General features: G+C 33.2%; 1 protein-coding gene across 3 annotated transcripts; it reads left to right on the forward strand.

Annotated features, from left to right (window-relative positions):
- Positions 1 to 908: 908 nt before the first annotated feature.
- LOC144716785 (uncharacterized) lies at positions 909 to 8,811 on the forward strand. 3 transcript variants are annotated; one of them, XM_078592031.1, is made up of 5 exons: positions 909 to 1,312; positions 4,355 to 4,400; positions 5,953 to 5,998; positions 6,081 to 6,138; positions 6,216 to 8,811. In XM_078592031.1, exons 1-5 carry the CDS (start codon positions 1,263 to 1,265, stop codon positions 6,319 to 6,321), a joined length of 306 nt encoding a protein of 101 aa, XP_078448157.1. In that variant the 5' UTR covers positions 909 to 1,262; the 3' UTR covers positions 6,322 to 8,811. The 3 variants fall into 3 exon arrangements, 2 of the variants coding, with proteins under 2 accessions (XP_078448157.1, XP_078448156.1); XR_013584993.1 differs by having other exon boundaries at positions 4,355 to 4,528; positions 6,081 to 8,811; XM_078592030.1 differs by lacking the exons at positions 5,953 to 5,998; positions 6,081 to 6,138; positions 6,216 to 8,811 and adding exons at positions 4,483 to 4,528; positions 4,610 to 5,943.
- The last annotated feature ends 5,741 nt before the right edge of the window (positions 8,812 to 14,552 follow it).

The raw sequence follows: 14,552 nt of genomic DNA on the forward strand, positions 1-14,552 counted from the left end.
AGTCTATACAAAAATAAACGAAAATCAGTGAGCCAAACGATTTTATCAAATTTTCACTAATATTTTATTTTGAAATGTTTGTTCATCTTAATTAAAATTTTAAATCAGTTATCAAGATTCTCCACGACACAGGTCCTATTTTAAATCAGTTATCAAGTTTCTTCACGACGCAGGTCCTATTTAAATCAGTTATCAAGTTTCTTCACGACGCAGATCCTATTTAAATCAGTTACAAGATCCTATTTGTTCATCTTAATTATATATCATATTTTTTGTGATTTTTGGCTTTAACATTGATAACATGCAAATAGATGCTAATAAAGAGCAAGTTTCATCATATTTTTAGGGCTTTTAATGCATAAAACGTGGAATTTTAATGCATGTTACCATCATTTTGGGCAAAAATAATAAATTTCTTGAATTTCAAGTTAAATAATACCTTTTATCAATATTTAGGTCAATTTACACATTTAAATGATTTAAAATGATGATGAGAACAATTTAAATGATTTAATTGGCCTATTTCTATAAAGAAAAAAAAGCTAACAATTAAAGGTCTTTTCGAAATGAATAAAATAGTTTTTTTAATGCATTTAGAAGGATTTTTACAATTTATTTTATGTGTTATTTTAATAAAAAAAAATTAAAAAAACTTTTTTTTATTAAAACCGGCCCTTAGTGGGCCGGTTTGAGTGCTAACGGTCTCTTTTAACACCCACAGAACGCACGCAAGGGCGCACTGCACGCAGCAGTGCGTAGGCGTATCAGAAGTGCCCCTAGCGCCTTCGGTGCACGACACGCACATACATTGCGCTTTGCGTGTCGCGCACCACACGCAACCGCATGCTGATCAATTGCATGCGTCTTAACTCGTTGCGTGCGACACAGCGAGTTAAGCACATGCGAAGCGCTGGGCGGGTTTTCTCCTATGCAAAGCACACGCACGAAGTGCGGTGCGCACGCACGAAAACCCATAGAAAAACAGCGAATGCCGCTGCGTTGTACGCTATGCGTGCAACGCGAAAAACAGAGATAAAATAACAGAATCGGAAGAACAAGTTCTTCCGATTCCGCGGCGATAAAAGGAAGAAAATCGGAGATTAAATTTCATTCTTGATTGTTTAAGCTGAAGGAAGGATTACCTAGCCTCCTTCAAGGCTCAGGAACCAACCTGGAGTGAATCGGAGCTCGTCGTGGACCGCAATCTCGCAGATCCGTCGCCGCATTCTTCCCCAAAGTTCAAGCTGAAATTCACGAGAATCATGGTGTTCGTTGCGCGGAATTCGCCTAAATCGAGTCATGATCACTCCTGGTACCTCTAGGTTTATTCCTTTTTGATTTTTAGACCTTAATCCGCACTTGGTTTTCTCAAATTGGCATTTCCGTTCATGTTCGCCGTTCTTTTCATTTCAATTTTAGTCGTTTAACTGCATAGATTTTACTTCATTCTGAAATCAATTAGTACGGCTTGATCATCAAATTCCTAAATCGAATCTTATCTGTCCCTTGATTCGCATAAAATCGTGAATTTGATTCACGATCTCGTTCTTCCTAAATAAGCAGATCGTGAATAGTATTCACGATTTGCTATTTTAGGATATATATACAATTTCGTATTAATTGGGATAAAATAAAAATATTAAAAATACTATTAAAACTAGCATAAAACTTAGTTTACTGATTATTTAGAAATAGTCAAACTCCCCTTTGAAAAATAAAACAAATTAAAGAAATAAAGAAAAAAACATAGAGTTACATCCATTTTGGAAATCAATCTCAAATAAAAAAGAACAAAAAATATATATATTTCAAAAAAAATAAAGATTTTAAATCAACTATAAAGATAAACTTAAGTGATTTTATATCTTTTTTATCTAATAACAGAGAATCATTAAAATTACTTAAGTTCAAAAGCTTAAAATGTTAGTTAAATTTTACAAATATTAGCATTTGAATAAGAAATTAAAACATCTAGTCATTTAGATATCAAATTCAAAACCCTAATTAGAAAGAAAATTGAATATTTTCTATCGCCTCCCTAGGGTTCGACCCCTTACTTACACATTAAGGGACATAAAATTTTAGTGATTAAGCTTGAAACATCCCTAAATAACGACAAATAAACGTATATTTTTGAGCTTATCAAACATGCTTGTTAATTTTGATTGGAATTTAAAATCAGGCCTTAAACTATTCAAGAGTGGGAACAAAAAACTAGAGATAGAAAGTGAACCGAAAGGGTTATAGTAAAATTTTTGTGATATTTTGTTTTAATATGTTTGTCATTTTAATCAAAATTTTAAATCAGGCATTAAGAGTCTTAATGAGAGAGAACCGAAAGTAAGCCAAATGGACTTTATCAAATTTTTAGTCGTATTTGCTTTGAAATTTTTTGTTTGTTTTAATTAAAATGTTAAATCAGGCATTAAGAGTCTTCACGAGAAGGAACACAAATATAGAGAGAGAAAGTGAGCCGAAGGGTTTTATTCAATTTTCACTAATATTTTATTTTAAAATGTTTGTTCATCTTGATCATATTTTTGTGATTTTTTGTTGTAATATGCTTGTTGATTTTGATTAGAATTTGAAATCAGGCATTAAGACTTTACACGAGAGGGAACAAAAAACTACAGAGAAAATTGAAAAAAATGGGTTGCAAAAATTTTAGTGATATTTTGTTTTGAAATGTTTGTTAATTTTGATTGAAATTTTAAATCAGGCATTGAAAATCTTCACAGGAGAGAACAAAACTGTAGAGATAGAAAGTGACTTAAATGGACTTTATAAAAAAATTCAGGATATTAAGTTTTAAATGCTTAGTTTTTTTATTATATTTTTAAACCATGCATTAAGAGTCTTCATGAGAGGGTAAAAGAACTAGAGATAGACAGTGAGTGGAACGGGTTTTATCAACTTTTGACTAATATTTTAGTTTAAGATGTTTGTTCATTTTGATAGAAATTTTAAATCAGTTATTAAGATTATTTGCAGTGGGGAACAAAATTCTAGAGAGAGAAAGTGAGCCGAATGCCTAATCCAAAAGAGAGAAGATTCATACTGTAATGTTTGTTTATTTTGATAAAGATTTGAAATTAGTTATTAAGATTCTTAACGGTGGGGAACCAAAGTCTAGAGATCGAAAGTAAGCTGAATGGGTTTGATCACATTTTTGTGATTTTTAGTTCTAATATGATTGGTTATTTTAATTGAAATTTGAAAACAGGCATTAAGCGCCTTTACAAAAGAGAACAAAAAACTAGAGATCGAAAGTGAACCGAATAGGTTTTAGCAAATATTTAGTGATATTTTGTTTTAAAATGATTGTTTATTTTTATTTAAATTTTAAATCAGGCATAAAGAGTCTTCACGGGACCTAGAAAAAACCTGAAAAAGTGAGCCAAATGAATTTAATCAAATATTTAGTGATATTTGCTTTTGAATGGCTTGTTTATTTTCATCAAAATTTTAAATCAGGCATTAGTAGTCTTCACAAAGAGGAACAAAAATCTAGAGAGAGAAAGTGAGCCAAACGATTTTATTAAATTTTCCCTAAGATTTTATTTTAAAATGTTTTTTCATCTTGATTAAAATTTTAAATCAGTTATCAAGATTTTCCACGACGCAGATCCAACGTCTAATGACAGAAAGAGCTCCGAATGGGTTAGATCATATTTTTTGTGATATTTTGTTGTAATATGCTTGTTGATTTTAATTAGAATTTGAAATAAGGCATTAAGACTTTTCACGAGAGGGAACAAAAAACTAGAGAGAAAAGTGAACGAAATGTGTTGTGCAAAAAGTTTAGTGATATTTTGTATTGAAAGGTTTGTTAATTTTGATTGAAATTTTAAATCAGGGATTGAAAGTCTTCACAAGAGAGAAAAAAACTGTAGAGATAGAAAGTGACTTCAATGGACTTTATAAAAATTTAGACTATATTAAATTTTAAATGTTTAGTTCTTTTATTATATTTTTAAATCCTGCATTAAAAGTTTTCACGAGAGGGTAAAAGAACTAGAGAGAGAAAGTGAGTGGAACAGGTTTTATCAAATTTTCACCAATACTTTATTTTAAAATATTTGTTCATTTTGATAGAAATTTTAAATCAGTTATTAAGATTCTTTATAGTGGGGAACAAAAGTCTAAAGAGAGAAAGTGAGCCGAATGCGCTTGATCATATTTTTGTGTCTTTAAGTTCTAATATGCTTATTAGAATTTGAAATCAGGCATTAAGAGTCTTTATGAGAGGAAACAAAAATCTAGACAGAGACAGTGAGCGGAATGGGTTTTATGTTTGTTTTTGTGATAATTGGTTTTAATATGTCTGTTGATTTTGATTGGAATTTTGAATCAGGCATCAAAAGTCTTCAAGAGAGGGAACAAAACCGACGAGAGATAAAGTGAGCTAAATGAATTCAATCCAAATTTAATCTATATTTGCTTTTGAATTGTTTGTTTATTTTGATTAAAATTTTAAATCAGGCATTAAGAGTCACCACAAGAAGGGAAAAAAATGTAGAGAGAGAAAGTAAGCCAAACGGTTTTGTTAAATTTTCATTAATATTTTATTTTGTAATATTTTAACGCTTTAATTAAAATTTTTCATCAGTTATTCAGATTCTGCAAGACGCGGATCCAAAGTCTTACGAGAGAAAGAGATCCGAATGGGGGATCATATTTTTTGTGATTTTTGGTTTTAAGATGCTTATTGAGTTTAATTGGATATTGAAAACAGGCATTAAGCGTCTTTACGAGAGGGAACAAAAAACTGAAGAGCGAAAGTGAACAAAATAGGTTTTAGAAAAGATTTAGTGATATTTTGTTTTTAAATGTTTTTTTATTTTTATGAATATTTTAAATCAGGCATAAAGAGTCTTCACGAGAGAGAAAAAAATTCTAGAGCGAGAAAGTGAGTGGAATGTCATTTATGAAAATTTGAGTAACATTTGGTTGTAAAGTGCTTGTTGATTATGAATGAAATTTGAAATCAGGCATTAAGAGGCTTCAAAAGAGAGAAGAAAAGTAGAGAGAGAGAACGTTATTTCTATGGCCTAATCCAAATTTTAATGATATTTGGTTTTAAATGGTTTGTTTTTTTATTAAAGTTTAAAATCAGGCATGAAGAGTCTTCATGAGAGGGAAAACAATGTAGACAGAGAAAGTGAGCGGAAAATGTTTTATAAAATTTTCATTCATATTTCATACTGTAATGTTTGTTTACAATGATAAAGATTTGAAATTAGTTATTAAGATTCTTAGTGGTGGGGAACCAAAGTCTAGAGATAGAAAGTAAGCTGAATGGGTTTGATCATATTTTTGTGAGTTATAGTTCTAATATGATTGGTTATATTAATTGGAATTGGAAACAGGCATTCAGCGTCTTTACGAAAGGGAACAAAAAACTAGAGAGCGAAAGTGAACGAAATGTGTTGTGCAAAACTTTTAGTGATATTTTGTTGTGAAATGTTTGTAAATTTTGATTGAAAATTTAAATCAGGCATTGAAAGTCTTCACAAGAGAGAACAAAACTGTAGAGATAGAAAGTGACTTAAATGGACTTTATAAAAATTTTGACGATAATAAATTTTAAATGTTTAGTTTTTTATTATATTTTTAGATTAGGCATTAAGAGTCTTGACAAGAGGATAAAAATACTAGAGAGGGAAAGTGAGTGGAACGTGTTTTATCAAATTTTCACTAATATTTTAGTTTAAAATGTTTCATCATTTTAATAGAAATTTTAAATCAGTTTAAGATTCTTTACAGTGGGGAACAAAAGTCTAGAGAGAGAAAGTAAGCCGAATGTGCTTGATCATATTTCTGTGACATTAAGAGTCTCTATGAGAGAAAACAAAAATCTAGACAGAGACAGTGAGTGGAATGGGTTTTATGTTTTTTTTGTGATTTTTGGTTTTAATATGTTTGTTGATTTTGATTGGAAATTTGAATCAGGCAACAAAATTCTTCATGAGAGGGAACAAAACCAACGAGAAAAAAAGTGAGCTAAATGGATTCAATCAAAATTTTAGCTATATTTGCTTTTGAGTCGTTTGTTTATTTTGATTAAAATTTTGAATCAGGCATTAAGAGTCTTCACGAGAAGCAACAAAAATGTGGAGAGAGAAAGAAAGCCAAACGGTTTTGTTGAATTTTCATTACTATTTAATTTTGCAATATTTATTCACTCTGATTAAAATGTTTTACCATTTATTCAGATTCTGCAAGACGCGGATCCAAATTCTTACAAGAAAAAGAGTTCCGAATCGGCAGATCACATTTTTTGTGATTTTTGGTTTTAATATGCTTATTGAATTTAATTAGAATTTGATATCAGGCATTCGGAGTCTTTACGAGAGGGAACAAAAAACTAGAGAGCGAAAGTGAACCCAATAGGTTTTAGCAAAATTTTAGTGATATTTTGTTTTTAAATGTTTGTTTATTTTTGCAAAAATTTTAAATCAGGCATAAAGAGTCTTTACAAGAGACAACAAAATTCTAGAGAAAGGGAGTGGAATGTATTTTATGAAAATTTGAGTAAGATTTGGTTGTAAAATGCTTGTTGATTTTGATTGAAATTTAAAAACAGGCATTAAGATTCTTCAGAAGAGAGAAGAAAAGTAGGGAGGGAGGGAACATTGTTCCTATGGACTTAATCAAAATTATGATGATATTTGGTTTGAAATTGCTTGTTTTTTATTAAAGTTTAAAATCAGGCATTAAAAGTATTCACGAGAGGGAAAACAATCTAGAGAGAGAAAGTGAGAAGAAAGTGTCTTATAAAATTTTCATTCATATTTTATATTGTAATGTTTGTTTATCATGATTAAAATTTGAAATTCTTTATTAAGATTATTAACGGTGGGGAACCAAAGTCTAGAGATAGAAAGTAACCTGAGTGGGTTTGATCATATTTTTGTGAATTTTAGTTCTAATATGCTTGGTTATTTGAATTGGAATTTGAAAACAGGCATTAAGCGTCTTTACAGAAGGGAACAAAAAACTAGAGGGCGGAAGTGAACCCAATAGGTTTTAGCAAAATTTTAGTGATATTTAATTTTTAAATGTTTGTTTATTTTTACTAAAATTTTAAATCAGGCATAAAGAGTCTTTACAAGAGACAACAAAATTCTAGAGAAAGGGAGTGGAATGTATTTTATGAAAATTTGAGAAAGATTTGGTTGTAAATGTAAGAATTGGTGGCCTAAAGAGCCAATCAAAGTACATTCTTGAGTTTATAGTTAATTCTATCGAGACTCTTGTTTTCATTATTTCTATATTGTACATATATGATTAATGAAGTCCCAGGTAATGTCCATATGTTTGAGTGAATTATGAAGAGTTCATAATTTAGGGATCACTAGACTCAAAGGACATTAACCTAAACAATCCCATTCGAAGGAAGTCTAGTAAGGGACACTAGATATTCCGGAAAGAGTGGTGACATCTTTCATGATCACTTGGATGATGATAATGGCCGTTCCCAATAGCCATTTGTGTGATGACACTAATGATGGATGTCAGGTGCTTCTTGGTAAGAAGAAGTTCACTGTATTGATCCGTATGAATCACCTGGATGGTTAAACATCTAAGTCAACCAGGAAGATTCATGTTGTCATAGTATCAATGGTCCTTTGACCTAAGGTATCAAAGATATCTTGTGGTACGAAAGTTGTGCTTTGATCATGTTGACAAAGGCTTCTATTTAGAGGCCCGGTATAAATATGATTGGGCACTTCTAGAGTATCATGGAGGTAATTGAATAGCCGATTAGGAATCATTCAACTTCGATGAATAGAAGTTATGGTCTCACTAATAGATTGCAGTGAATCTCTGGCCAGAGTAATAAAGGAGATTCCAATGATGTGATTCATTGGAGATCTCTTATGCAATCATATTAAAATTGATTCATATGATTGGGATTTGACTGAACCACCATATCCCAGATATCAATCATGAGATCATTAATGAATGAAGGAGTATATTGATATGGTATTGATAACAGAAAGGTTTTCATGAAGCAAAATGCATGGATGAAATTCATTTGTCTTCTAGGCCAATGCAAGTGAAGCTTGTCCTTATGGCATGGCAGGAGACTCAACTAACCAATTAGGTTAAATTGGTCAAGGTCAATTAAATTATAAGTGAGTTATGAATTTAATTGACTGGTAAAGTTGATTGGATGATCATCAACTATTAGAGTCATTAAACTAGAATGATAAGTGAACCTATAGGGTCACACACATAAGATCTTATGAGGTGAAGTTATAATTAATTCATGGCATAATGGAAATTAATGCCAAAGGACATGTGGAGAGCCCTATTTAAGGAAATGTGGGCCCTGGGCACAAGCAACCAACTCCAGGTCGAATTTGGTTCTCTCTCTCATCTTTTCTCATCCCCTTCCTCTCCTACTCACTTGGAATTGGAAGAATTCCAAAGAGCATGCAAAGGAGAAAAAGGAGGGGTCAAAGAGAAGGATCTGTGAGAGCACCAGTGAACTCACCTCCAAGGGAAGATCGTGTGGATACCGGTAGAGGCCAAACACAAGGGAGGCTCAAAAGTCCATCATCTTCTTCAAGAGGAAAGCTTCTTGGATCAACTTCAACCATTTCATCATTACCAATGGCAATGGTATGTTATTTATTTGCTTTATGATGGAAATGTGTTTCATACAATCATACTATGAATAGATGATTGTAATCCAGTTGAGTTTGAGGTTCAAGAAAAAGTTTCAAACCCCTAGAACTCATAAGAGAATCATAGAACGCTTCCGCTTAAGTCAAGTTTTTGACCAAGTTAGATATCAGATTTCTTTCAGTAAAATGCTTGTTGATGTTGATTAAAATTTAAAAACAGGCATTAAGATTCTTCAGAAGAGAGAAGAAAAGTAGGGAGAGAGGGAACATTGTTTCTATGGACTTAAATGGTTTTAATCAAACATTTACAGACATTTGCTTTTAAATGGTTCATTTATTTTCATTAAAATGTTAAATCAGGCATTAGCAGTCTTCACAAAAAGGAACAAAATTCTAGAGAGAGAAAGTGAGCGAACGGTTTAATTAATTTTTTACTAATATTTTATTTTGAAATGTTTGTTTATCTTGATTGAAATTTGCAATCAGTTATAAAGAATCTCCACGATGCAAATCGAAAGTCTAAAGACAGAAATAGATCCGAATGGGTTAGCTCATTTTTTTGTGATTCTTTGTTGTAATATGCTTGTTGATTTTGATTGGATTTTCAAATCAGGTATTAAGACTTTACACGAGAGGGAACAAAAAACTAGAGAGAAAAGTGAACGAAATGGGTTGTAACAAAATTCTAGTGATATTTTGTTTTGAAATGTTTGTTGACTTTGTTTGAAGTTTTAAATCAGGCATTGAATTTTTTTACACGAGAGAACAAAACTGTAAATAGAGATAGTGAGTTTAATGGACTTTATAAAAATTTCAAGGATATTAAAATTTAAATATATAGTTTTTTTATTTAAATTTTAAATCATGCATTAAGAGTCTTCAGGAGAGGGTAAAAAAACCACAGAGAGAAAGTGAGTGGAATGGGTTTTATCAAATTTTGACTAATATTTTAGTTTAAAATGTTTTTTCATTTTGATTAAAATTTTAAATCAGTTATTAAAATTATTTAGTGGGGAACAAAAGTCTAGAGAGAGAAAGTAAGCCGAATGCGCTTGATCATATTTTTGTGCTTTTTTGTTCTAATGTTGATGTAATAAGATTCCATCGGGATCGATGGTTAGTATACGTCTGTTAGGTGAAATGAATGTCGATAGAAAGCCCAGATGAGCAATATAGGACGTCTACAACTAGGGTGAACGGCTAATGAATTTCAATGATGAAGATATTGATCAATCCTAGACTCCCAATGACCCTTAAGACCACTGAAGACAAGTACGGTGTAAGGGGCGTCTGACGGCCCTGAATTGTTCCAAATCCACAGAATAGCGAGTAATCATCTTACCCCAAAGGAATCCTATCTCTCAACAAGTGGCTATCCTATAGCAATGTTCGTCGTAGTCCTAGGCAGAGGAATTGATAGGAGAAGACGGCACTGCAACAAGTAATAATACTGAAATCTAAGGGGGGGGGGGGGAAGGCAAGAAGATACCTGTTCGACGGAAGTCCACAGAGGAATAATCCAGTTTGGTGATATCAGAACGACGATGAGGCACCGTCGATGACGAAACACCAGAGGAGAAGAGTCGGAGACGGAAAGAGAGACCAAGGCGCTCGAGAGGTGGTAGACGGGGCACGGGCACGAAGTTAGGCGCACGTGCGAGGGGGGCAGCGTGCGGGCGCGCGGTGTGCGCGGAGGGGTGCGCGCCGGACGGAGGCACACGGGGCTGTGGGTGCGCGGATCCCAATGAGCGGGCGCTCTGGTCTGGACGCGCTGGTGTGCGGCACGCTAGCGTGCAGTGCGCGGGCCGGCGACGCGCGGCGCACAGGCAGGCGCGGCGAGGGTGGGTGACGTGTGGGCGGGCGCCGCACGGGGGGGCACCGTGAGGGTGGGCGATGCACGGGTGGCGGCGCGAGGGCGCGTGGTGCACGAGCGTGCAGGGCACCCGCACGGGCTGTTGAACGGACGGTGCGGGCGCAGGGGCACGGAGCACGGCCATTCGCGAAGGCGGTGCAGGCGGCGGTGACTGTGCTGTCGGTGAGTAGAAATCTGGGTTCTTGAATTCTAACCGATCAAGAACTCAAGCAAGGGAGAGCGGATTCTTGAATCTTGGTGGTTCTTGAGGCAAGAACGAAGGGTCCTGGCGGGTGATGATGACGACAGGTCCTCGGAGTGATCTCGACGAGGAAACACTGATGGCAACAACATCTAGAGCTGAAATTCTTGGATCTTTAGAAAACATCCTCGGAGTGATCTCGACGAGGAACGGCGACGATTCACAGGAGTTGCAAAGCTCGAATCTTTAAGAAACGGCCTCGGAGTGATCTCGACGAGGTCGTGTGGCGGCGACTCACGAAGTGGTCTCGACGTGAGGAGGCGAGCAGCCACGATCCTACTACTCTCTCTAACCTCTACCTAAATCTCTCTTGTCACTACGATAGAAAGTAAAACAGGATTTTCAATTCATCAAAAGCCTCTTTTCATTTGAGCATGCTATCCCCTTATATAGTGAGGGTAGGTGCCAAGTGACGTCGTTTAGAGGAGGAACCATTGCGAGACGTGGTTTGTCCTCTATTCAACGGTTACAAAGGAAATGAAAACAACATGGAAGAGGCCAAAACACCGGCCCAGTCCATAAGGTCCATAAACGAAAATACAATCAAGCATAATAAAGCGCGAAATAAAAAGATACTTACACAGGATATTTGAACCCCGATTGGCGAGCATCGGCACGAGCACCCCGGTGTGGTTGGACTCATGCAATCTCGGCATCGTCCTGATTATCCCCCGTCAAATATGCTTGTTGATTTTGATTAGAATTTGAAATGAGGCATAAAGAGTCTTTATGAGAGGAAACAAAAATCTAGACAGAGACATTGAGCAGAATGGGTTTTATGTTTGTTTTTGTGATTTTTGGTTTTAATATGTTTGTCGATTTTGATTGGAATTTTGAATCAGGCATCAAAAGTCTTCAAGAGAAGGAACAAAACCGCCAAGAGAAAAAGTGAGCTAAATGGATTCAATCAAAATTTTAGCTATATTTGCTTTTGAATTGTTTGTTTATTTTGATTAAAATTTTAAATCAGGCATTAAGAGTCTTCAGGAGAAGGAAAAAAATTAGAGAGAGAATGTAAGCCAAATGGTTTTGTTAAATTTTCATTAATATTTTATTTTGCAATGTTTGTTCATTTTGATTAAAATTTTTCATCTGTTATTGAGATTCTCCACGACGCGGATCCAAAGTCTAACGAGAGAAAGAGATTGGAATGGGGAGATCATATTTTTGTGACTTTTGGTTTTAGTATCCTTATTGAGTTTAATTAGAATTTGAAAACAGGCATTACACGTCTTTACGAGACGGAACAAAAACTAGAGAGCGAACGTCAACCAAATAGGTTTTAGCAAAATTGTAGTGATATTTTGTTTTTAAATGTTTGTTTATTTTTATTAAAATTTTATATCAGGCATAAAGAGTCTTCGCGACAGAGAACAAAATTCTAGAGCGAGAAAGTGGGTGAAATGTCATTTATGAAAATTTGAGTAACATTTGGTTGTAAAATGCTTGTTGATTTTGAATGAAATTTGAAATCAGGCATTAAGAGGCTTCAAAAGAGAGAAGAAAAGTACAGAGATAGAACGTTATTTGTATGGACTTAAGCAAAATTTTGATGATATTTGGTTTTAAATTGTTTTTTTTTTTATTAAACTGTAAAATCAGGCATTAAGAGTCTTCATGAGAGGGGAAAAAATCTAGAGAGAGAAAGTGAGCCGAAAGTGTTTGCTAAAATTTTCATTCATATTTTACATTGTAATGTTTGTTCACGTTGATTAAAATTTGAAATTAGATATGAAGATTCTTCACGGTGGGGAACCAAACTCTAGAGATAGAAAGTAAGCCGAATGGGTTCGATCATATTTCTGAGAATTTTAGTTCTAGTATACTTGGTTATTTTAATCGGAATATGACAACGGCATTAAACGTCTTTATGGGAGGGAACAAAAACCAAGAGAGAAAAGGTGAAAAAAATGGGTTTTAGCAAAAGTTTAGTGGTATTTTGTTTTTAATTTTTTTTTCCAATAAAATTTTAAATCAGGCATTAAGAGTCTTCACAAGAGAGAACAAGAACCTACAAAAAGTGAGCCAAATGAATTTAATCAAATATTTATTTATATTTGCTTTTGAGTGGTTTGTTTATTTTCATTAAGACTTTAAATCAAGCATTAATAGTCTTCACAAAAAGGAACAAAAATCTAGAGAGGGAAAGTGAGCCATCTTGATTATTAAAATTTCACTAATATTTTATTTTAAATTGTTGGTTCATCTTGATTAAAAATTTAAATCAGTTATTAAAATTCTTCACAATGGGCAACAAACGTCTAGAGAGAGAAAGTGAGCCGAATGCGCTTGATCATATTTTTGTGACTTTTAATTCTTATATGCTTGTTGATTTTGATTAGAATTTTTAATCAGGAATTAATAGTTTTTATGAGTGGAAACAAAAATCTAGAGAGAGAGAGTAAGCAAAATGGGTTGTAACAAAATTTTAGTGACATTTTGTTTTTAAATGTTTGTTGATTTTGATTGAAATTTTAGACAAGGCATAAAAAGTCTTCAAAAGAGAGAAAAAGACTGTAGAGATAGAAAGTGAGTTGAAAAGACTTAATAAAAATTTTGATGATATTAAATTCTAATTTTTTAGTTTTCTTATTGAAATTCTAAATCAGGGATTAAGAGTCTTCAGGAGAGGGTAAAAGAACTAAAGAGAGAAAGTGAGTGGAACGCGTTTTATCAAATTTTCACTAATATTTTATTTTAAAATGTTTGTTCATTTTGATTAAAACTTTAAATCAGTTATTAAGATTCTTCATAGTGGGGAACAAAAGTCTAGAGAGAGAAAGTGAGCCGAAGGCGCTTGATTATATTTTTGTGACTTTTAGTTCTACTATGCTTGTTGATTTTAATTAGAATTTGAAATCAGGCATTGAGAGTCTTTATGAGAGGAAACAAAAATCTAGAGAGAGACAGTGAGCGGAAGGGGTTTTAGCAAAATTTTAGCGATATCTGGTTCTTAAATGTTTGTTAATTTTATGTAAAGTGGAAAATCAGGCATTAAAAGTCTTCATGAGAGACAATAAAAATCTAGCGAGAGAAAGTAAGCCAAATGGCTTTTAACATAATTTGAGTAAAATTTGGTTTTAAAATGCTTGTTAATTTTATTGAAATTTGAATTTAGGGATTAGGTACAAAGGTTTTGTTAAATTTTCACTAATATTTTATTTTTAAATGTTTGTTCATTTTAATTAAATTTTTATATCACTTATTAAGATTTTCCTCAATGGGGATCCAAAGTCTTGAGAAAGGAAGATATGGGAATGGGGAGATAATATTATTTGTGATTTTTGGTTTTAATATGCTTGTTGATTTTAATGGGCATTAAAAGTTTTCATGAGAGGGAAAAAAACTAGAGAGAGAAAGTGTGCCGAATATTATTGTGCAAACTTTAAGTAATTTTTGGTTTTGAAATGTTTATTTATTTTAATTAAAATTTTTAATCAGGCATTAAAAGTCTTCATGAGAGAAAACATACATGTGGAGAGAGAAAGGGACTTAAATAGACTTAATCAAAATTTTGATGATATTTGGTTTTGAATTGATTGTTTGTTTTGAGTAAAATTTTAAATCAGGCCTTAAGAGTCTCCACACAAGGGAAAAAAATATTGAGAGAGAAAGTGAGCCAAACGGGTTTTATCAAATTTTCACTAATATTTTTTTTGAAATGTTTGTTCATCTTGATTAAAACTTTAAATCAGTAATTAAGATTCTTTATGGCGCAGAACGAAAGTTTGGAGAGAGAAATTGACTGGAATGGGTTTGATCAATGTTTTGTTACTTTAAGTTCTAATATGCTTGTTGATTA

This window comes from Wolffia australiana, chromosome 2, assembly GCF_029677425.1.
Source record: "Wolffia australiana isolate 7733 chromosome 2, ASM2967742v1".
Classification (NCBI taxonomy): Eukaryota; Viridiplantae; Streptophyta; class Magnoliopsida; order Alismatales; family Araceae; genus Wolffia; species Wolffia australiana.